General features: G+C 44.4%; 2 protein-coding genes and 1 long non-coding RNA gene across 10 annotated transcripts in view; 1 reads left to right on the top strand and 2 right to left on the bottom strand.

Moving 5' to 3' along the window:
• Window positions 1-2,346, bottom strand: part of LOC147107403 (SPRY domain-containing protein 7) — a 53,655-nt gene extending 51,309 nt beyond the window's left edge. Inside the window, exon 1 of the mRNA XM_086006412.1 lies at window positions 2,112-2,346. Coding sequence (XP_085862538.1) covers window positions 2,112-2,217 — 106 coding nt within the window. The 5' untranslated portion in view covers window positions 2,218-2,346. The remainder of the gene's footprint in view (window positions 1-2,111) is intronic.
• A 17,543-nt stretch (window positions 2,347-19,889) lies between these two features.
• trim13 (tripartite motif containing 13) overlaps window positions 19,890-23,904 on the top strand; it is a 32,013-nt gene continuing 27,998 nt past the window's right edge. For 3 of the 8 annotated variants that reach the window (XM_086006401.1, XM_086006402.1, XM_086006398.1), the window contains exons 1-2: window positions 19,890-19,992; window positions 20,134-20,303. The gene's annotated coding sequence lies outside the window, so the exon portion shown is untranslated. The other 5 variants (XM_086006399.1, XM_086006407.1, XM_086006403.1 and 2 more) reach the window with 5 other exon arrangements.
• On the bottom strand, window positions 20,134-20,542 carry LOC147107402 (uncharacterized). Its single transcript, XR_015080789.1, has 2 exons — window positions 20,452-20,542; window positions 20,134-20,327 (listed from the first exon to the last, which is right to left on the bottom strand). It is a non-coding gene; the product is annotated as an uncharacterized LOC147107402 (long non-coding RNA).

The raw sequence follows: 23,904 nt of genomic DNA, 5'->3' as shown, positions 1-23,904 counted from the left end.
CAATGGCATGATGACTTTTGCCTCTGTAGCTGGCCCTGCATTGCCCAATTGACACTGGTAATTTAGGTTTTGGGATTAGCGTTAGGGTCAGTGATTCAAGTTAGGGGCTTGGGGTCAGTGATCAGAATTAGGTATTACTATTAGGGTTGCGGGTTGACGCTAGGGTTAGAAACCACTATAACAACAGAAAATGCTGGAAAAACTCAGCAGGTCAGGCAACATCCGTGGACAGAAATTTGAGTTGACGTTTCGGGTCGAACCCTTCTTCAAAACTGGAAAGAAAAGATAGATCGGAGGCAGGGCTGCGATCAGACAAAAGAATAAAAGAAACAAAAGTAGTAAAAAAGAGACAATAAAAGGTATTAGAAGCTAGACGAGATGGTAATAGGCTGAGATTAGGTGTAAAGTGTACTGGCAGGGCAAGAGATAGCTGCCAGGTGTGAGAGAGAAACAAAAGGAAAGGGGGGGGGGGGGCGGGGGAAGGAGTGGAAAAATTACAAGAAAAAATGAAATAGGGGCCGAGGTTATGATCTGAAATTGTTGAACTCGATATTGAGTCCGGAAGGCTGTAAAGTGCCTAATCGGAAGATGAGGTGCTGTTCCTCAAGTTTACGTTGAGCTTCCGTGGAACAATACAAGAGGCCAAGGACGGTGAGGTCCGAGCGGGAATGGAGCGGTGAATTAAAATGACAGGCGACCGGAAGCTCGGGGTCACCCTTACGGACTGAACGGAGGTGTTCCGCAAAGCGGTCACCCAATCTGCGTTTGGTCTCCCCAATGTAGAGGAGACCGCATCGTGAGCAGCGAGTACAGTATACTAGATTGCGAGAAGTACAAGTAAATCACTGTTTCACCTGGAAGGGGTGTTTGGGGCCCTGGACAGTGGGAAGGGGGGAGGTGTTACATCTCCTCCGCTTGCACGGGAAGGTGCCAGGCGAAGGGGAAGGGCTGTTTGGGGTGATAGAGGAGTGGACTAGGGTGTCTCGGAGGGAGCGGTCCCTGCGGAATGCTGAAAGGGGAGGGGAGGGGAAGATACGTTTGGTGGTGGGATCACTTTGGAGGTAGCGGAAATGCCGGAGGATGATCCGTTGAATGTGGAGGCTGGTGGGGTGAAAGGTGAGGACAAGGGGAACCCTATCGTGGTTCCGGGAGGGAGGGGCAGGGGTGAGGGCAGAAGTGCAGGAGATAGAACTGACACGGTCGAGGGCAGTGTCAACCACGGTAGAGGGGAATCCTCGGTTGCGGAAAAAGGAAGACATGTCTGAAGCACTGGTGTGGAAGGTGGCATCGTCGGAGCACATACGGCGGAGACGGAGAAACTGGGAGACTGGAATAGAGTCCTTACAGGAAGCGGGGTGGGAGGAAGTGTAGTCCAGGTATCTGTGGGAGTCAGTGGGCTTGTAGTGAATATTGGTCGATAACCTATCCCCAGAGATGGAGACGGAGAAGTCGAGGAAGGGAAGGGAAGAGTCAGAGATGGACCATGTGAAGGTGAGGGAAGGGTGGAAATTGGAGGCAAAGTGAATGAAATTGTCAAGTTCTGGACGAGAGCAGGAAACGGCACCGATACAGTCATCAATGTATCGGAAAAAGAGGTGAGGGAGGGGACCCGAGTAGGACTGGAACCACTATTGGTAGTGGTTTTTTTAGAAACCACTATTGGTAATGCGTTGTCACTAACAGGAGCTCCCGATTAACAATTAGAAGTATCCAATAAATGACACCAGTGTGCTGTGAAATCAGCTCACAATCTGAGGACATGTTATACATCACATCTGGGCGGCGCAGACACGATGGGCCGAAGGGCCTCTTTCTGTGCTGTAAAACTCTATGACTCTATGATCTGCGTCAGGGGCAATTAGCTAGAGTGACGGAGTGCTAACCTATTTAAAGAGGTGGAGTTGGGTTTAATTTTAGATGGGTCCGAATGTTAAAGCAAAATAAGTGACTGGCACTCATCCAGAGTGGCGCTCGGCCGCCAGTCCAGTCCTTCTAATCTGCCCTGTTATATTTTGGTGTCGGACTAACATTAAATGTAAGGAATTAAATGAGACGAGGAACCGACGTTAACATTAAGGCTAATTATTAAATCCGGCCGCTCGCCGACTCACCCATGTGCTGTGTGTCTAACTGGACGGCGGGCATTTCCTTGAGCTGAATATGCCCAGAGCCTCCATCTCCACACCACCTCAGACAGCACAACACCGACGCCGCCATCTTCCCGACACTCAACACTCAATCCGCAGACGTCACACTGTCCACGCACGCACTCCCCGGCCCGGACGCACGCATGGCTGCTGACATCACGCACCCCGCTGACGTCGCGCTTGCCACACTCCCGGGGCGCGTGCACGCTCTTCCCACTGACATCACCCACACGGTGGGACGGGCGCGCGCGCGCAACGCCCCTCCGCCGACGGCAGGCCCCCCCTCCCCTGCACGCGCACGAGCCTGGACACTGGAGCGGGATCGAGATCGGAGTGGCGCGAAGAAGCGATTATACAAGCAGTTAGCCTCAGGGCACCTAAAAGCACTTCACAAATGTCACTGGGTCAAAATCCTGGAACTCCCTCCCCAACAGCAGTGTACGCACCTTCACCTCACTGACTGCAGCGGTTCAAGAAGGCAGCCCACCACCAGCTGCTCAAGGGCAAGGAGGGTTGGGCAATACCATGTATGCAGGAAGTGTATCCAGCTGCAGCTACTGGCAGACCGCATTGCGGCGCTGGAGCTGCGAATGGATGCATATTGGAGCATTCGCGATGCTGAGGACGTCGTGGATAGCACGTTTAGGGAGTTGGTCACACCGCAGGTAAAGGCTGCACAGGCAGGAAGAGAATGGGTGACCACCAGGCAGAGTAGTAGGCACAGGGAGATGGCTTATCAGAGGAAGGCAGCAGCAGCCAACTTCCTGGCACCGTGGGTGGTTCTGCTGCACAGGACAGGAGGAAAAAGAATGGGAGAGCTATAGTGATAGTGGATTCTATTGTAAGGGGAATAGATAGGCGTTTCTGCAACCGCAAACGAGACTCCAGGATGGTGTGTTGCCTCCCTGGTGCAAGGGTCAAGGATGTCTCGGAGCGGCTACAGAGCATTTTGGAAGGGGAGTTGAACAGCCAGTTGTCGTGGTGCATATAGGTACCAACGATATAGGTAAAAACTGGGATGAGGTCCTAAAAGCTGAATATAGGGAGTTAGGAGGTAAATTAAAAAGTAGGACCTCAAAGGTAGTAATCTCAGGATTGCTACCAGTTCCACGTGCTAGTCAGAGTAGAAATAGAAGGATATTTCAGATGAATACGTGGCTAGAGGAATGGTGCAAGGGGGAGGGATTCAAATTCCTGGGACATTGGAACGGTTCTGGGGGAGGTGGGACCAGTACAAAACGGATGGTTTGCACCTGGGCAGAACTGGGACCGATGTCCTAGGGGGAGTGTTTGCTAGTGCTGTGGGGGAGGGTTTAAACTAAAATGGCAGGGGGTTGGGAACCTGTGCAGGGAGACAGAGGAAAGGGAAACAAGGATAGAGGCAAAAGACAGGAAGGAGAAAAGCAAAAGTGGCAGTCAGAGTAATCAAGGGTTTAAATCAAACATGGCCACAGTAAATAATAATTCTAAAAGATCTAAGAGTGTTAAAAAAACAAGCCTGAAGGCTTTGGGTCTTAATGCGAGGAGCATTCATAATAAGGTGGATGAATTAGCTGCGCAAATAGATGTAAACGGATATGATATGATTGGGATTACGGAAACATGGCTCCAGGGTGACCAGGGTTGGGAACTCAACATCCAGGGGTATTCAATATTCAGGAAAGACAGGCAAAAAGGAAAAGGAGGTGGGGTAGCAATGCTGGTTAAAGAGATTAACACAATTGTAAGGAAGGATATTAGCTCTGATGATGTAGAATCTGTATGGGTAGAGCTGAGAAATACCAAGGGACTGAAAACATTAGTGGGAGTTGTATACAGACCCCCAAACAGTAATGCAGAGGTTAGAGGCGCGTGCAATAAGGGCACAGCAGTTATCATGGGTGACTTTAATCTACATATAGATTGGGCTAACCAAATTAGTAACAATACTGTGGAGGAGGAATTCCTGAAGTGTATACGGGATGGTTTCCTGGACCAATATGTCGAGGAACCAACTAGAGATCAGGCCATCTTAGACTGGGTATTATGTAATGAGAAAGGAATAATTAACAATCTTGTTGTGCGAGGCCCCTTGGGGCGTAGCGATCATAATATGATAGAATTCTTCGTTAAGATGGAGCGTGAAGTATTTGACTCAGAGACTAGGGTCCTGAATTTAAATAAAGGAAACTACGATGGTATGAGGCGCGAGTTGGGTAGGATTAATTGGGGAATGTTACTCAAAGGGTTGACGGTGGATAGGCAATGGCAAACATTTAAAGATCGCATGGATGAACTACAGAATTTGTTCATCCCTGTTTGGCATAAAAATAAAACAAAAAAGGTGAATCAACCGTGGCTAACCAGGGAAATTAGGGATAGCATAAGATCCAAGGAGAGGACATATAAATTGGCCAGAAAAAGCAGCAAACCTGAGGATTGGGAGCAGTTTAGGATTCAACAAAGGAGGACAAAGGGATTAATTAAGAGGGGGAAAATAGAGTATGAGAGTAAGCTTGCAGGGAACATAAAAACTGACTGTAAAAGCTTCTATAGATATGTGAAGAAAAAAAGATTGGTGAAGTCAAGCATAGGTCCCTTGCAGTCAGAATCAGGGGAATTTATAATGGGGAACAAAGAAATGGCAGCCAATTAAATACATACTTTGGTTCTGTCTTCACAAAGGAGGACACAAATAACCTCCCAGAGATGTCAGGGAACATAGGGTCTAATGAGAGGGAGGAACTGAAAGAAATCAGTATTTGTAGGGAAATGGTGTTAGGGAAATTGACGGGATTGAAGGCCGATAAATCCCCAGGGCCTGATAATCTACATCCTAGGGTACTCAAGGAAGTGGCCCTAGAAATAGTAGATGCATTGCTGGTCATCTTCCAAAATACTATAGACTCTGGAACAGTTCCCATGGATTGGAGGGTAGCTAATGTTACCCCACTATTCAAAAAAGGTGGTAAAGAGAAAACGGGAATTATAGCCTGACATCGGTAGTGGGGAAAATGCTAGAGTCCATTATAAAAGATGTAATAGCAGAGCACTTGGAAAACAGTGACAGGATCGGACAAAGTCAACACGGATTTACAAAAGGTAAATCGTGCTTGACTAATCTACTGGAATTTTTTGAGGATGTAACTGGTAGAATAGATAAGGGAGAACCAGTGGATGTGGTGTATTTGGACTTTCAGAAGGCTTTCGATAAGGTCCCGCATAAGAGATTAGCATGTAAAGTTAAGGCACATGGGATTGGGGGCAAGGTACTGACTTGGATAGAGAACTGGTTGGCCGACAGGAAGCAAAGAGTTGGAATAAACGGGTCTTTTTCTGAGTGGCAGGCAGTGACTAGTGGGGTACAGGGATCGGTCCTAGGACCCCAGCTATTCACAATATATATTAATGATCTAGACGAGGGAACTAGATGTAATATCTCCAAGTTTGCAGACGACACAAAGCTGGGTGGGCGTGTGTGCTGTGAGTAGGATGCCGAGAAACTCCAGTATGATTTGGACAGGTTGGGTGATTGGGCAGATGCACGCCAGATGCAGTATAATGTGGATAAATGTGAGGTTATCCACTTTGGTGGCAAAAACAGGAAGGCAGATTATTATCTGAACGGCAATAGATTGGGAGAAGGGGGAAGTGCAACGAGACCTGGGTGTCCTTGTGCACCAGTCGCTGAAGGTAAGCATGCAGGTGCAGCAGACGGTTACGAAGGCAAATGGTATGTTGGCCTTCGTAGCGAGAGGGTTCGAGTACAGGAACAAGGATGTCTTGCTGCAGTTGTACAGGGCCTTGGTGAGACCACACCTTGAGTATTGTGTGCAGTTTTGGTCGCCTTATCTGAGGAAGGATGTTCTTGCCATGGAGGGAGTGCAGCGAAGGTTCACCAGACTGATACCTGGGATGGCAGGAATGACGTATGAGGAGCGATTGGGTCGATTGGGATTATACTCGCTGGAGTTTAGAAGAATGAGAGGGGATCTCATTGAAACTTATAAAATTCTAACAGGACTAGACAGACTAGATGCAGGAAGGATGTTCCTGATGGCTGGGGAGTCCAGAACCAGGGGTCACAGTCTAAGGATAAGGGGTAAGCCATTTAGGACAGCGATGAGGAGGAATTTCTTCACCCAGAGAGTGGTGAACCTGTGGAATTCTCTACCACAGAAGGCAGTTGAGGCCAATTCGTTAAATATATTCAAGAAGGAGTTAGATATATTTCTTAAGGCTAAAGAGATCAAGGGATATGGGAAGAAGGCAGGGACAGGGTACTGAATTTGGATGATCAGCCGTGATCTCATTGAATGGCGGAGCAGGTTCGAGGGGCCGAATGGCCTACTCCTGCTCCTATCTTCTATGTTTCTATATGCCAGCCTTGTCAGGGACAGCCATGTCCCCGAGAAATATATTGGTTTTGAAGTGCAGTCGCAGTAATGCAGAGAAGGGCAAGAGCCAATTTGCACACAGCAAGGCTCCACAAACAGCAAAGGAGATTATGCTTCTGGTAATATTGGTTGAGGGAGCAATGTTGAACTGGAATACTCCGCTGCTCTTTGTGGAATATTGCCATGGGATCTTTTACATTCGGCTAAACAGGCAAACGGGGCCTCGGTTTGAGGTCTCATCCAAAAGACAGCAGCTCCGACAATGTAACACTGAAGTGTCAGCCCAGATGATGTCCTCAAATTCTGGAGTGGGTTTCAACTTATGACTCTCTATCACAGAAGCAAACTAACTGTTGTGATCCAGACTAGCACTGTGTTCTACATTCACAAGATAAAACTGGTTAGGTATCGTATTTGCCCTTGTCCTGGAACCCAGAAGTAGAGGGAATTGCCTGCTTGAGGGTATGCTAATTAAAAAAAATTTAAATAAACAATTTTGATTTTTTAAATTGTTTTTTATGACTCCTCTGCACTTCTTGCTAGTTCACCAGCTTGATGGGACTGCCCTCACTTGGTTCTACTCTTACCTATACAATCATATAGAGCATCTCCAGAAATAGCTTCTTTTCCAGCCCTCGCACCATTACCTCAGCCTCCAGCACCACTGAAACCCTCATCCACACCTCAAGGCTCATGTCTCCAATGTTCCCACTGATGGCCTCTCAGCTCCACTTTACATAAACGCCAACTCATCGAACCTGCATCCTATCCTGCACAAATTACTGCACATCAACCACCCCTGTGCATATTGACGTCAAAATTCTCGTCCTTGTCTTCAAATGCTCCCCCACTTAGTTCCAATCTACCTCTGCAATATTCTCCAGCCTAATGTTCTAGCACTTACCCTCCTCTCTTCTAACTGCGCACCCCCTCCTTCCTTTCCACCATTGAAGGCCAAATGTTTAGCCACCACAGCCCTGCACTCTAGCATTCTGTTCTTAAAACCTCTTTGCTACCTCTCTCCCCATCTTCAAAACTTGTGTCTTAGACTGTCCCATAACTTCACTCCTACTTCTAGTGTCCACCGCTCCCCCATAAAGCATTTTGGGATGTGTCATTACATAAAAGGTGTTTTACAAATGTGGGTTGTTTCTCCAGTTTATCTTTATCCTTTTCTTTGTGTTTTGGCCATTTTCATTTCTTGTTTTGTTCTGTTTTCTTGATTTATTCTGCAACTTCCAATTTGAAATATTAGTGATGCCCCAAATCTGTCCAGCTGTATTTTCTTATATTTACATTTAGTACTGGTGCCTTCAGCACCTCAAGTAGATGTTCATCCAGTTGACCTACATTGGCTCCTGGTCCCTCAACGCCTTAATTATAACATTCTCATCCTCGTTTTCAAATCCCTTCATGGCCTTGAGCCTCCCTATATCTGTAACCTCCTCCAGCTCTACAACCCTCCTAGAGCGCTACGTTCCTTCCAACTCTGGCCTCTTGTGCATCTCCCACTTTTTTTGCCCCACCATTGGTGAACGTGCCTCAGCCATCTACGTCCCAAGCTCTGGAATATCCTCCCAAAACATCTTTGCCTCTCCGCCTCTCCTCCTTTAATACACTCCTTAAAACCTACCTCTTCGACCAAGTGTTTGGTCACCTGAGCTAATGTCTCTTTTTTTGGCTTGGTGTCGATTTTTGTTTCATTACAGGTTAATATAGCAGTTAAAGCATATGGAATCCTGGGCTTTATAGATAGAGGCATAGAGTACAAAAGCCAGGAAGTTACGCTAAACCAAATAAAACTCTAGTTCGGCCCCAGCTGGAGTATTGTGTCCATTTCTGGGCACCACACTTTAGGAAGGACATGAAGGCTTTGGAGAGGGTACAGAGAGATTTACTAGAATGGTTCCAGGGATGAGGGATTACAGTCATGTGGAGAGACTGGAGAAGCTGGGGTTGTCTTCCTTAGAGCAGAGAAGGCTAAGAGGAGATTTGATAGAGGTGTTTAAAATCATGAAGGATTTAGATAGAGTAAATAAAGAGAAACTGTTTCCAATGGCTGAAGGGTCGATAACCAAAGGGCACAGATTTAAGGTGATTGGTAAAAGAACCAGACATGAGGAAAAATCGTTTTACACGAGTGGTTAGGATTTGGAATGCACTGCCTGATGGGGTGATGGATACAGATTCAATAGTAGCCTTCAAAAAGGGAATTGGATAAATATTTGAAGGAGAAAAAATAGCAGGGATATGGGGAAAGAGTGGGGGAGTGGGACTAACTGGATCGCTCTTCGAAAGAGCCGGCACAGACTCGATGGGCCGAATGGCCTCCTTCTGTACTGTACTATTAATGATTCTATGATTTTATGATTACGCTCCTGTCAAGCACCTTGGGAAGTTTTGCTACATTAAAGGAGCTATATAAATGCAAGTTGTTGTTGGTGTTGACTCGATCTTTGTTTAGTTGATACCAGCTTCAAGTTATACAGAAGTTTGCATGGATCCTTCCCAGTGACCCTTGTCTGCATTGTCTACTGATGTTCCATTCTTTTCAGAATCGTGCAATTTCTTTCAAACTCAGCAGCAAGCCTTGCTACGTATATCTGATTTGCTGAAAGGAGATCCTCTGGACCAGATGCTGTCCTTTAGTGCTCCAGCCAAGGAACCTTGAATTTTGGTCCCTTTCCAAGAAGCACATTTCCAGCTTCCAATCATAAATAGAATTGAATTTAGGCTCAAGCTACATGAAGCAACAGTTTCCATACAGAAGAACGGTAAATGGGACTCCTCAACCAATGACTTTCCTGGCACTTTCAGGGGTGATGTTGACATGAGGATTTGGTGACCAAGGTTAATTTGTTGACAGCTATAGGAGTCGCTGATTAATTCTACCGTGGGATAAGCCTTTATAAGGATCACTACTTTTACTGTCGCCAAACTACCTGAAGTTGCATCAACCGGAACTGATGGCCCATTGGTTCTGTATGAGTCATTGAACCCAGTGGATCTTATGACCTGCTCTCGGCCTTCTGACCCAAAAGAATTACGGGACTCAACCAATTCTAACTTTGTGGATCACTCTTGAGATCCTGACAAACTGTATCACAGTATGGTATGGCAGCTGTAGCTACTATGACCGGAAAGCCCTGCAGCGGGTAGTCAAAACTGCCCAACGCATTACCGGCACCCGGCTACCGACCATAGAGCACATATACCAGAAACGCTGTTTACGGAGGTCACGGTCCATCATCAAAGACCCTACCCACCCCAGCCACAGTCTGTTCGCCCTCCTGCCATCTGGGAGACGCTACAGATGCATTCGCACCCGTACGACCAGATTTAGGAACAGCTTCTTTCCCAGGGCTGTCATCCTACTGAACTGCACAAATAAACTCTAAAGCCTGCACATCTGCCAATGCACTTTATTATGGTTATGTTTATGTTAAAGTATTACAAGCCAAATGTATGTTGAATGTTTAAATGTCTTAATCTAAATGTACACTCTCGGGAGCCGCAAGCCTACATTTCGTTGTAATGCACTTGTGCACTAACAATGACAATAAAAGTTGATTTGATTTTGATTTGATTTGATTTGATAACCCAATTGAAAACTGCTCAGCCTCATGGTTCTACAATTACTTTGATGCGTTCGAAACTGGAACAAAGATTAAAATGTATCAAAAGCTTTGAATGAGGCACCACCAATGAAAGCCTTGCCATCAGCATCACTGTCAGCAGGTTCTTGTGCAACTTCAGATAATTTGACAGCAGCCAAAGTACTGTTTCTTATCAAGGCTGATTCCAAGGTCAATGACTCCTATACCCATGAACAGGAACGGCATTAGTCAAGTCAACCTTAGTCAGCAATTCCTCACGTCCATATCACTCCTGCAAGTGCCAGCAAAAGTTATTGGCAGAAAGAGCCTTGTTGGCAAAGCTACTTAAAAGAAGGCTTTAATTCCATTTCCTTGGCATGCAAGATGTTGTTTCACATATATCAAGCCTTGCTAAGGCACAGAATCTCCACTGACACCAATTGATGTAACTAGCTAGTCATTTACTTCAACTAAAACTACTGGCCCGTTAGTTCTCTGTGAGTTAGCTGCACCCAGTGGATTTTATGACCTCAACTTTTAGGACGAGATGAACCTTGAATCCTCAGAGGAAGAGGAGGAGGAACAACCTTAGACCCCTAAACCCCTGGGCCATTGTCACATATTGTAACAATCATACTGTTTCCAACTGCTCTACACATCTCTGAGAAACTTGCTACATGCAAAAGTCCCATCCTGAATTTAATGCATCCCACACATTTCCTGGATTTTTTTCTCCTAACACCCATGTGGACTTCCAGAACAGTGTGGGAGAATTTAAGTCAGTTTACTTTGGTATTAGTCAGGCCTGTTGTCCCATGACATTCTCTTGGCGATCAAACAAGGAAAGAAGCCCTCTTTACTCAGGTTGTCTCAGGCTCTACATCCTGTGAAGCTAATTGTTTAGCGATAAATTTGATCCAATCTCCATAAATCAGTCCTTCTTTGACTCTGTTCAAGACAGTTCTCAATTAAGGTAGATAGTTCATTTATATCATTAAGCTTAGCAGGAATCTACTATTGATGACCTGGATGTAAGGGTCCAGCCTGGAACCCAAAGCATGCTGCTTCATAAATACATCTAGCTCAGGATATCAGGCTTTCCCACTGACCTGCAGTCCATATTTTTACTGGGAAAAAGTGTTTTTGGTGCCAAGTGAAAGTTACACCAGGAAGCTTTATGACAGCAAAGCTTAAGGTAATTCCAGTGGAGAGCCCCAAATATAGCCCACACTACTCCATGCATGACTCAGTGCTCTGCCTTTCTTACTTTTGCTGATATTTTGAATTTAAATTTGCAACCAAATTCAAAAAGTCCAAGGAAGGCAGACAGAAAGTGTCCAGAAAGAAAGTGGCCCAGCTGCTGCTTCCTCCACCATTGCTTGCTGCTGGAAAATAAACTCTTAGGTTTTGGCTAGTCAGTGATTTCTGTTGGAAAACACTGCCCTAGAGGGGTGGGGCATAGAAGCACACATGACTCCCATAATGTTGAGCAAAATTTGATACCGAGTCACATAAGGTGATATTCGGACTGGTGACCAAAAGCTTAGTCAAAGAGTTAGGTTTTAAGGAGTGGCCTTAAAGGAAGAGAGAGAGAGGTAGAGCGACGGAGAGATGTAGAGAACGAACTTAGGGCCTAGGCAGCTGAAGGTCTGGCCGCCAATGGAGAGGTGAAGGAAATCAGGGATGCACAAGAGGCCAGATTTGGAGGAATGCAGAGTTCTCAGTGGATTGTTGCTGTGAGCACATTTCTATTTCAGCGGTGTCCTAAAGGCCAAGGAAGCTGGCGGAAACAGATTTGCCATATTTTCTCAATTCATTTGAGGTAAATAGATTAGGTTAGTTAATAGTTTAGCTTCTTCTTGCACTTCTTAAAATAATTGAACGTATTGTGAAAGTGGCCAATTTGTAACTCTAGTTCCCAGCCAAGCCTTCTGACTCAGACTTGATTAACAGCCTCTCCACTCCATTAGGTACAAAGTGTTTCTTGAAGGGTAACCTAGAATAATATATTAATTGGCTGGCTTCCTTCTTTAGGATCCAAGTTACTTTTTGACACTGCCTCACGCTTTTGTTTACATTGAAGCTTGGGCTGCTTTTTTTTCACTTCCCTTAACAATTTGGTGGAATTTCCCTCCGAAACTTTTGGCCGATGATCTCAGCAGGCTGAATTTGTCTCGCTGATGACATATTTCATGCTGGTCAGAAAATGTAAATGTTAGTCGGATTATTCACTGTGGGAGCAGAACATCAGTCAGCACGGGACTCTGAAATGTGCTTGTTTTGGAGGGTTCACTTTTCTGACCCATAAATTATTCTTACACTTTCTCCCCCTAGTTTACTTATTGCCCAAATTAGCCCCTCACAACCACTGTATTCCATTTATTCAGGAAGTCCAGTTCGCTCACATCTCCATGGTTACTGTGAATGCCACTTCCTGTTTGCGCCACTAGGGGGCACTGAAGCAACACTATAGGATAATTATCCATTTCCCCCTCCAAAGATCACTTGATCAAGATGGGCGAATCCAACCTCCATGAGAAGCTTAAGTAGAAATGTCCTTGTAAACTGGGCTTCAAATATGTCTCTTAAACTTAGACTTTCTGGAGAGCTTTTGAACTATCAACTTGAAGGATGTCAGAGCTGGGGAATGCAACAAGTTTTGCATTTTCTCCATGTAGTTTCAAACACTTCCAGATCAGGCACAGCACAGCTAAAAGCAAAGTAAAGTTCCCCCATACTCTACCCTGATAATGTGCCTTACAAACCCCCTTCCTCACTGGTATGATTTTTTTTCTCTTCCCGCACCAGCTATCCTTATTGCTTCTCTGAGCGACATTGCCAACTCAATGCCAGGTTGTGATGGGTGATGCCAATTTATTTGTTGGGTCCATGCTCTCCAGATGCTGAGCTGATTCAGTCCAAATTCAGAACCAACAGACAGAGAAGACCGTCATTTCATCAGTCCAGACTGGATATGAAATCAAGTCTCTGAGGTGAAGGGACAGTGTGATAAACAAATTGGGATGCAAGCTTAACTCAAACTATTTGAGAATCCAAGGCACTATATTTCCCACTAGGCTATTTTCATCCATTATAAACATGTGGTGGGCTTTAACTGAGAATGCATTATGTATAGCTAAAATAAACAAAACAAAATCACAATATCCAGGGATAAATATTGTGTACTTGAGAGCAAAGATTAAAAAAAGGTAATTTGCAGTCAGACTTTGCGATCTTACAAATGGAAAATGGATAGTCACAAAAGCACTAAATAATATAAAAATATGGGCATAAAATATGCTTTGAACGTATGCAGAACATAGAAATATTTTACTACTGACTTCTAGTGGCCAGAGTATGATAAAACATCAAGTGCTGTACTACAGCTATAACAACTTATATTTATATCGGCCCTTTAACGTAGTAAAATGTCCCAAGGTGCTTCACAGAAGCATAATCAGACAAAATTTGACACCAAGCCAAAGAAGGAGACATTAGGACAGGCAACCAATAGCATGGTCAGAGGTAGGTTTTAAGGAGGATCTTAAAGGAGGAGAGCGAGAGGTAGAGATGTTTAGGGAGGGAGCGCCAGCGCTTAAGGCCTAGACAGCTGGAGGCACGTCTCCCAATGGTGAGGTGAAGGGAGTGGGGGATGGACAAGAGGCTAGAGTTGGAGGAACAGAGTTTTTGGAGGGTTGTAGGGCTGGAGGAGGTTGCAGAGATAGGGAGGGGTGAGGCGATGGAGGGACTGCAACACACCTATGATTAGTAATGCATTTAAGGGAAAGCTAGATAAGTACATGAGGGAGAAAGCAATAGAAGGATATGTTGATAGGGTGGGATGAAGTAAATAAAGTGGGAGGAGGCTCCAGCATAGAACGGTTAGGCCGAATGGCCTATTTCTGTGCTGTAAATTCTATGTAATGAACACCATAACTATTTTTAATTGCCACATTTCATACTTACTGCCATACACTGCCCAGTAATTGGTTGCTTCTTTTGAATTGTTTAGATTTGTAAACCTTTCAAATTCACATAGGTAATTTTGACCCAATCCATATTATGTAGCAGAAAAAATTCCCACTCAGCATACGGATTCTTTCAATTTCTCTTAATTTTTCAAGGTACTGATCCAAAGGGCTTTTTGTTCTGAAAATTCTGATGCAATCTTTTGTGTAATTTAACTGAATTATTGCCTATAGGGATGCAACTTTTAGATGCATTTGATAATTGGGGCTTCAGTGGGTGGGCATGGATTTGTGCTGGCCGTTCCCCCCATAATAAGGTCCTGAACTTATCCATGCCATTGGAAGGGACTGAGCACAGACCAAGTGTTTCCCCATCGGGAGGGGACAGAAAATTGGAGGGTTATTCGCAGCACGCAACTCTTGCACACCTCCTAGCAGCTAGTTACGGAGTAGAGACCAGATAGTTACTTGGGAACCTATTCTCTTTGGTCAGTGTTGTTCAATCACTGACTAGCCACAGGTGTGTATACGGCGTCACCTTTTTAGCCACGTGCACTAATTTTTAGCAGAAAACGCCTTACACACACTCACACAATACAGGTAAATGTACTCTACATGTGTATATTTACTTAACAAACATCTATCAACATTCAGTAACCAAGGAAGTAAAGCAATCACAACAATCAAATAATACACACACACCCTGCTTCTCGTCTTACCATTTTACCAACAAACGCACAAAAAGGTTAAAGTTCACATGCATACGATGTGCAAATATGAGTATTGAGATCAGATGCCAATGACGGTGTCTATTACTCATTGTTTATTTACTGATCAGAAAAGCCACATTTGGATTCCCAATTAGCCACATGTGGCTAGTGGCTGATGTATTTGACAACATTGCTTCAGGTAGACTTTCTCTTGATGTAGAGAGAGGAAAGAGAAAGGGGAGAAAATGCCCCAGAAAATAACACAAAATATTATGTTTTTTCTAAATGAGAAGATTTAACAGTATTAATGTACTGGATGATGCAGTGATCAGAATGACGCCCTTTCACCTCTGGGACCTGGGTCTTAATGTAGCTCAGATGATGGGATGACAGTTTATTTTCTCTGATGTAAGGGTTCTAAATGCAATCAGCTTGAGCAGTCTCAATCCAGTTATTGTTGGTTGTAGTTCAAAAAGCTCAAAACTGTCCATAAATTGCCGCTGAACTGGCAATCTCACTCATAGGGGCAGCCTCAGCATAGCATTAGGATTGGTTTAAGAACAGCATAGAGCGCACCAGGGGTAAGCATGGGGGGTAACAAGCACTTGCTGTAAGTATATATGTGAACAGTAAAACTACTTTTTGATATGTAGTCCAGTATTTTGAAGTAAGTGTGCTCTTTGTATTTGAGAGGATGGTTGGAAGTCAGTTTTGAACAGGAGACAAAGGCCTAGAAATTTGTTGACACCATACCCATTTTACAGGAGGTGGCATACACACACGCATTCTGTGCCGGAAGTGCATTGCCCGCCATATTGGTAAAGGTTCCAATATAGGCGACCAAGAAACAAGAGTTAGGCCCTTGGCATATGTAAATAGGAGGCCTAACCCCCGTTTGAAGCCTTCTTCCCAAAACTCGGCTGCTCTGAACGCAGTTGGTGCTGGGCCTGCTGTGTTCAGGATAACCATGTCTACATGTGAAATAACCAGTGGTTCTTAAAGAGACCGCTGGAGGCCACCACCAAAAAGGTAATTAAAAAAAAATACTTAACTGAATGTGGAGCCAGGAGGAGCAGGAGTGCTTCTGCAGGCTCCACAGCAATCCCCAAGAACGTCGCTGGCCCTTGCTCAGGCTCCTCCCAATTGCCCTCTCCCTCCTGATCACCTCTCTACCCCTCCCAGAACCCACCTGAAGGCTGTTGCCAGGGAGGCAGCCGACCCAACTTCGTCCTTGTGGACCCGGCGATCTGTCTCTGGCTGTCTGATTGGCATCTACACCTCGCCGGCAACGTGATTAGGCCCGAGACCCAATTTTCAATGAGTCTCGGGCCTTTGGCTTCTGGTGCGCGCTCCCAGCGCACCACCTATTTCAGGCCCAAAAACAGACCAAAACAAATTTCCACCCCAAAATTCCTTCTATGTCTCCTCACTGAACCATTGCCTCCTTAAACAAACCTAAAACATCAACAACAACAACTTGCATTGCATAGTGCCTTTAATGCAACAAAAGAAAGGAAGGGTGTGATCTGTAGACTCTCGGGGAAGGATACCACCTAGCACATCTTCTTACCCTTTAGTGCAGGGCCTGCCTTACGGGTGGGAGGCCGCCCAGAGCGCCATGGTCAGGAGGACGCCATGGTCGAGGGTGTTAAATGAAAAAATTCTAAATAAAAAATAACAATTTTGATGAAAGAGTTCAGGCGCAAATGTATCTGCAAGCTAGAAATTTTTTGGGTAAAGGTTAAGAATACATGTTCATCTCGGATAATGTGGTTTTATATATCAAATGAAAGGGCTGGTTAAGAGGAGTGCAAGTATATGAAAATAATTGAAGTGGACACATTCCGTTTAGGAGATAAAGCGTTTTGAAATTTTAATTTTTTTTGCCCAAATCACATGATGTGACATATTTCTTGTAACTTAGCGGTTCATTGTTTCGTTGTTATTTCGTGAAACCTGGAAGGAAATAAAATGTCGCAAGTACCTAACAAGAAGATATCAGGGGCGCAGAACAGGAAACAAAAGGCTCAGTTAATGATTGCAATGAAGAGAGGTGCAGACCCGATGGAAAAATACTTAAACTCAAAGAAAGGGCGCCAAAGTACAAGTTCGCCCAGAGCGCCATTTTCCCTAAGGCCGGCCCTGCTTTGGTTTAGCCTCATCCTGTGGGCCTCTGTTATTTCCCCTTCCTCCTGCTGCTGTTCTGACTTCATTGTAAGGGCGTTTGTGGGGATGCCCATAGTGAACCCCATGCTAAGGGCTTCATGACAGAAGGGTGGGAAGACTGCCTAAAACTGTTGAAAGGCAGCTTGCAGAATCCTTTCTTAGTAGCACAGCTGAGAAAGCCTTTCTCCAACCAGTACAGTCAAGGTTTTCAGACAAATGTTGGCGGACATCCAAAGCCCGAAAGCTCAACCACTTCCTGGTTTGACAAAACATACAAGTAACTAGTAACTTACCCCTCCTTTCTCCAGGCTTAACTGAAGCCAGGTGCAATTCTAGTGTAAATAGTGGTATACCATCTGGAACAGCAGCTTTTGCCCTCATTATTTTGTCATTTGCATAAACGCACCACTTTGGGGCAGGTGTATCTTCTGCATGCAGGCAATTATACCGGAATTTGGCGTGTAATTTAGAAAGCGTGTAACTCTAGTGGACCTTTGCCCTAAATTCTGCTCCCTACCCTCCCAAAAAAAATTGGAATTTAGGACCCTATTATTTTCCAGGAACCAATTAAAAACATTTACTTCATGTCTCTGAGAAATCCTGTCCAAGTTCTTTCATTGGAAATGTCCACCCCTGCCTCACTTTCACATCCCAGTATCCAATTCCCTTGGATTAGTGTAACCTCTGACTCACCATGAGTAAAGCCACAGGAGATCTATTATATATATTAATAAAAAAGTCTTGAGCCTAGCATTTCCGTTACACTCCAGGGTGTCAAAACCAGGTGTCACACATTGTTACGGATGCTAAAAAATCTTTAAAAAAGAAAAGGAAGCCAGTCATAGGCCAGGAGCCTTAAAGTTACGAGAAATTACAACTGCCCTGTAATTGATGTCAGCAGTTTATAGGATTTGCTTATACACAGGCCAGGTTAGCAGCTAAACATCACAACTGTGTTCAAGATCCGAGTGTTCCTATGAGTGATTGCCAGGAAATTTGTTAATGTGTCTCTTTTCCAGCTTAAAAGGCTTTCCTATTTTTAAGTCAATTATCGACCCAGTGCCACGCTCCATGCCCTATTCAGTGACATCGTATCTTACTCATACATAAATCTCTACTTTTTGAAGATTCTTTAAATGCAACAGAATAAAAATAATGGCAATACACAGTTGTTCTGAAATTCAACAGAGCTTCTCCCAGTCTCTCGTCAGAATCCCCAGTGTGAACGGTAGTGTTCAGCTCTTTCCACCGGAAATTAGGTGAGAGACCCATGGAATTTCAGGACCAGTATCTTTAGGAGGAATGCAGTTATATAAAAATTACTCATAATTAAAAAGGCACAAAAAGCTCTCCTGATGGATTCAAGGCAAAGGCACTGTTTCTGAGCCTGATTTTGTTCCTGAATGAAAACAGGAATTGCAGGAAATACTCAGCAGGTCAAGGCAGCATCTGTGGAGAGAGAATCAGCGTCAACTTTTCAGGTTGATGACCTTTCATCAGAACTGGAAGATGTTAGCGATTAATAGTTTTAAGCAAGTGCAGAGTCAGGGAAAGGGGGTGGGGTGGGGTAAGGAAAGAACGAAGGGGAGGTTCTGTGATAGGGCGAAGAGCAGGAGTGCTTAAATGGCAAAAGGGATGATGGTGCAAGGCAAAAGTAAAGAAACAAAAGATGGGTCCGGAGAAGGTGTAAATGGTTACAGCAGAACAGCAAGGGGGTGGGGGGCATGGCAAATAGGCCACTCCTGAATGGCCCAGCTCTAATTTTAAAATGGTGCCTCCACAGTTCTGGATTTCCCCATCAGCAGAAATAGTTTCTCTGCATCTACCCTATCGAATCCTTTTAACATTTTAAACACCTCGATTACATCACCTCTCAAACTTCTAACCTCAAAGTAATACAAACCAAGTTTATGCAACCTGTCCTCGTAATTTAACCCATTAAGCCCTGGTATCATTCTGGTGAATCTGAGCTGTACCCCCTACAAGGCCAATATATCTTTCCTGAAGTGCGGTTCCCAGAACTGAACGCAGTACTTCAGATAAGGTGTGACCAAGGCTCTGTACAACTGAAGCATCCCTTCCTCCCCTTTGTATTTCAACCCCCTTGAAGTAAAGGCCAGCATTCCATTAGCCGTTTGATGACTTGTGTACCTGTGCAGTAGCTGTTAGTGATTGGTGTACATGGACACCTAAATCCCTTTGCTCCCCCACAGTTCCTATTCTTTCACTATTAAGAAAATGTTCCGATTTATTTTTCTCAGATCCAAAGTGGATTACCTCACACTTTCCCCCCGCCCCCATCCCCATTGACTCCATCTGCCATAGTTTTTCCTACTCACTTAATCTGTTTTATGTCCCTTTGTAACTTCCTGCTCCCATCTACACAACTTACTATGCCTCCTAACTTAGTGTCATCTATAAACTTGGATATATAACTTTCTGTTGCTTCATCTAAAGAATCTTGAATCTAGAGAGCTTTGGAGAATTATGAATAACATATCTTCAATTTCCTCACCTATTTATTTTATTACCCTGGGGTGGAAACCATCAGGTCTGGAGATTTGTCTATCTTAAGTCCCATTTTTGCCATTACCATTTTTAATTATAGTAAATCCACCAAGTTCCCTTGTTCTGCAGGTATTGACCTCTTCCTCCATTGTGAAACAAAGTACTTATTTAACATGTTTGCCGTTTCTTTATTGTTCATTACAGTCTTGCCTGCACCTGTCTTTAACGGCCCCACATTCCCCATTATTACTCTTTCTCTTAATACATTTATTTAAAAACTTTTACTGTTCGCTTTGATAGCCCTTGCAAGTTTTTTATATTCCCTGTTTGCGCTTATTCTTACTTTCTTTGTATCTTTTTATAACTCTTCCAGTCTGTTGGAATTTGACTCCCCAGTGTGCAATGCACATGAGATTAATTAGCATGTTAAAAGTCTTGCTTGGTGTGCACTTCCTTCACACTTTGCCCTCACGCTGGCTCAGTACCCTAATGTTATAAAACGGCACACTCTCTGCCTCACTGTGAGTAATCCTATGGGGAGCTGGTAATAGATAGGCTACAAATATTTTTTGTATGTGTAAGAAAATATTCAATTAGAATGCAGGAAATGCATCTTTTTGCTGTCTCGTTTACAATGTTCGTTGACTGTGTCTCCCGTTCAGATAACAATGTCTAGTTGTGGGTGTGTACGGCGGCCTTCTCTCGTTGAATGAGCAACGAGGCGCTGGTGAGGAGGATGTGCCCGCCTCTTCTCCTTCCATCCAGATGGGGTTAACTAGGAAGTTCCTTTAGAGGGAAGCGCCATGATGACAGGGCTCCGCACTGTTGCCAGGTGGGTGGGCCGGTCGCGTTCGCTCTGTAATAGATCGGTCAGTTACACACTGCAAGTGCTCAGCAAGTAAAGATTTGGCAGACAGTTCGCGGAATGGAAAACGGGTTTGATCGGGTACGGTTAGAGCGCCTGTATAAAAAATACAAACCATGAACCGGAGTAAAATGGATCGAACTCCTTGTCGGTCGCCTCTGGCCCATTTAGTTGGATGTTAATGGGGAGCGGTTGAACGGTTGAACTTTGGATTTAGGGGCTGGTCAAGGTAGGGCGTGACTGTGCTTAGAAAATGTTGCAAGGCCAACCGCATTTGCTGGGAGACAAACGTGCATTTTCCAGTTAAAGGAACCATATCTTTTAAAACGTCTGCCTACCCTTCACCCCCGAGATGAGCCTCCGACCACCTATCCGTGCTATCGCTAAGACTGCCTAATTCCACCTCTGTAACATCGCCCGTCTGCCCCTGCCTCAGCTCATCTGCTGAAACCCTCATCCATGCCTTTGTTACCTCTAGACTTGACTATGCCAACGCACTCCTGGCTGGCCTCCCACATTTTACCCTACCTAAACTTGAGGTCATCCAAAACTCGGCTGTCCTTGTCCTAACTCGCACCAAGTCCCGTTCACCCATCACCCCTGTGCTCGCTGACCTACATTGGCTTCTGGTTAAGCAACGCCTTGATTTCAAATTTCTCATCCTTGTTTTCAAATCCCTCCATGGCCTCGCCCCCCTCCCTGTCTCTATAATCTCCTCCAGCCCCACAGCCCCACAACCCCCCCGGAGGTATCTGTGCTCCTCTAATTCTGCCCTCTTGAGCATCCCTGATTATAATCGCTCAACCATTGGTGGCCATGTCTTCTGTTACCTAGGCCCTAAGCTCTGGAATTCCCTGCCTAAACCTCTCTGCCTCACTACATCTCTTTCCTCCTTTTAAGATGCTCCTTAAAACCTACTTCTTTGACCAAGCTTTTGGTCCTCTGCCCTAATTTCTCCTTATGTGGCTCGGTGTCAAATTTTTTTGTCTTGTAGTACTCTTGTGAAGTACCTTGGGATGTTTTACTACGTTAAAGGCGCTATATAAATACAAGTTGTTTTTGTTGTTAACTGAAAAATACATTTTCCACATTACTGTGCTATTTACCTTGCAAGTGATTGGATGATTCAACATTTTTAAGCACAAAAGATGGACTGAATTATTAGTAGACAGTATTTCCTATTGTCTGAAATGGAAATACACTGCACTCTCATATCTACGGATATAAATGTATAAAAATATAATTTTGAATCCAGACAAGCATTGTGATTCCCACTGTCCTGTTTCATTACTGTATTGTCACAATTTGAGGTGGCAAACTCAACCCAAATGGTATTTTTATAGTAAGTTTGGACCAAATAATGTTCATATTTTGAGATAACCTTGTAATGGAGAGGATTTAAATATTAGAATCTTAAAAGTGAAAGTGGGGCTGTGCAATAAATTAATATCCCCTTCAGTAGTTGGATATTGGTTATTAAGGACAGGGTATGTTTTATGAAATATGTCCTTAGTATGCTCTTAACATTTAATTTTTAACTTGGTGGCAGGGAAACTCATCTCATGAAGACCCTGTGTAATTCTAACGTAATGGGACTCAGCAAGATCCGCTGGAGTCACCAGTGGTGGAGACACAGACTAGCAGTGGCTGTGGTGATTGTTACTCTCCTATGCAACCTCTGACAAGGTGGGCAGGAGCATGCTGCTCCAATCTTGTGCTAATTTGGATGGTGAATCTTGGCAGGTTATTCAACCATTGAACCATGGTTTACCAGGACCTTTACCGCCATCCACACGTGCACCTCCGACAGGAAACTGGCTGAGTGTCAGTGGAGATCTAGAGCATTGCTGTGAGCAGGACATATTATATGCTACAAAGCCATGAACAAGCTTTGGGGGTTTTTTTGTTGAAAAAATTGTCCTTCATCATTTTCACAGACCGGGAAGAAAACTGCAGCTGGTTGTGCCAGTCTAGCAGTTTGATGAAAGTATCTAGTATGCATAGCAGTTGTGGTCTTGACCATTCTTACTGTCTGTGTGAATGGGAATCCAGCATGGTAACTTTTTCTGAGTAGTGGGGTGGGGAGGAGAGGAGAATTTCAGGTAAAGGCCCCGATGGGAAGAGAATTTCAAGTAAAGGCCCTGATGCATATGCACTGAGCTATCTGTCTGCAATGCTAGATTCTGATGTGCTTAGTGCTGAATCTTTTCCTTCACCCTTCTTGATTCTCTCCCTTAATTATCCCTCCTTTTCCAAAAAGAGGCAACTCATGCTGGACTCCCATTCCACACATTGTGGCAAACCAGTACCTCACTGCATGGCCATTTCTCATGTAAAGACCCAGCCAGTAAATATTGGAGGGTTGATTGACTACGGTGGCCATTACAGCTGAACATGACCACGTCCTTGTATAACATCTACACATATGCAGCAGGGGTTATTGAATATAGAGTAGAAGCAGGTCCCTTGCTGATTTTTCTCTCTTCCCTCCCTGCCCCTCCCCTAAGCTGAAGATTCTGGAGCCTTTTTGTAATGCCTTGCTACTGCTCTAGTTGACATTAGCTGACACAGCACCGACCATTTAACCTGCGAGACTTCCTGTATGACTAAGACCACACCGAATGGTGCATTATCTACTGAGCCCCTTGACAAAATGCAAAACCTACAGCAGATGTGATTTCCATTGTCAAGTTTTATTATTGTATCATTGCAATTTTAGAGGTAGATGCTTGGGAGGAACAGGTGATTTTGGACCTATGATTCCCAAAGCTCTCCACCACTCGGGTTTTCTTTGTCTCATATCTGGGTCTGTTATAGACTAATTACGAACATACAAACAATTTTTTGAGGGTGGGGGGGTAGAAATCTGTGAAATTCCTCTCCGACCCATCTAGATGATCAAAACTAGTCCAGGAGATCACTCCGGCCCTGAATTCTATGAAGTACCAGCCTTTTTGTAAGAGGTGATGACCGCTCCAACTAGAAACAGGTCCAGCTCCCGCTTGAAGGAATTCAGTGAATTGTCATCCACCGCACGAGATGGCAGCCTGTTCCAGAGGTCCACTATTCTCTAGGAAAAGAACCACCTCATAACATCTAACCTAGATCTGACCTTGCACAACTTAAAATTATGACCCCTGGTCCTCCCTAACCTATTTAATTGGAACAAACTTTCATCATCTTATAAACCTCAATTAGATCACCCCTAAGTCTCCGCTTCTCTAAAGTGTAGAGTCCCAACTCTTAAAGCATCTTGGTTATCAAGATAGAATTTATACTGAGAATTAGGCTGGTGATACTCCTCTGCACCTTCAATATCACCCACCATGTGAGGAGACCAAAACTGGACACAGTATTCCAAATGTGGCCTGACTAAGGTCTTGTACAAGGACAAAATAGTATGCGTTGTATTATATTCAGTTGTCCTAAGAATGCACCCCAACAGTCTCTTTGCTGTAGCCGTTGCTTCACAGCATTGCTCATGTACTTTTAGAGATCTATCCACTAGAATGCCCAGATCGCTTTCTTCCTCCACCTTCTTCAATGCTGTTCCCTGAAGGGTGTATGA

This window comes from Somniosus microcephalus, chromosome 14 (genome assembly GCF_052327205.1).
Source record: "Somniosus microcephalus isolate GS21.2 chromosome 14, FLI_Smic_1.0, whole genome shotgun sequence".
Lineage (NCBI taxonomy): Eukaryota > Metazoa > Chordata > Chondrichthyes > Squaliformes > Somniosidae > Somniosus > Somniosus microcephalus.
Note: the sequence above shows the minus strand (reverse complement) of the source record. Positions and strands in the feature narration are given on the sequence as shown.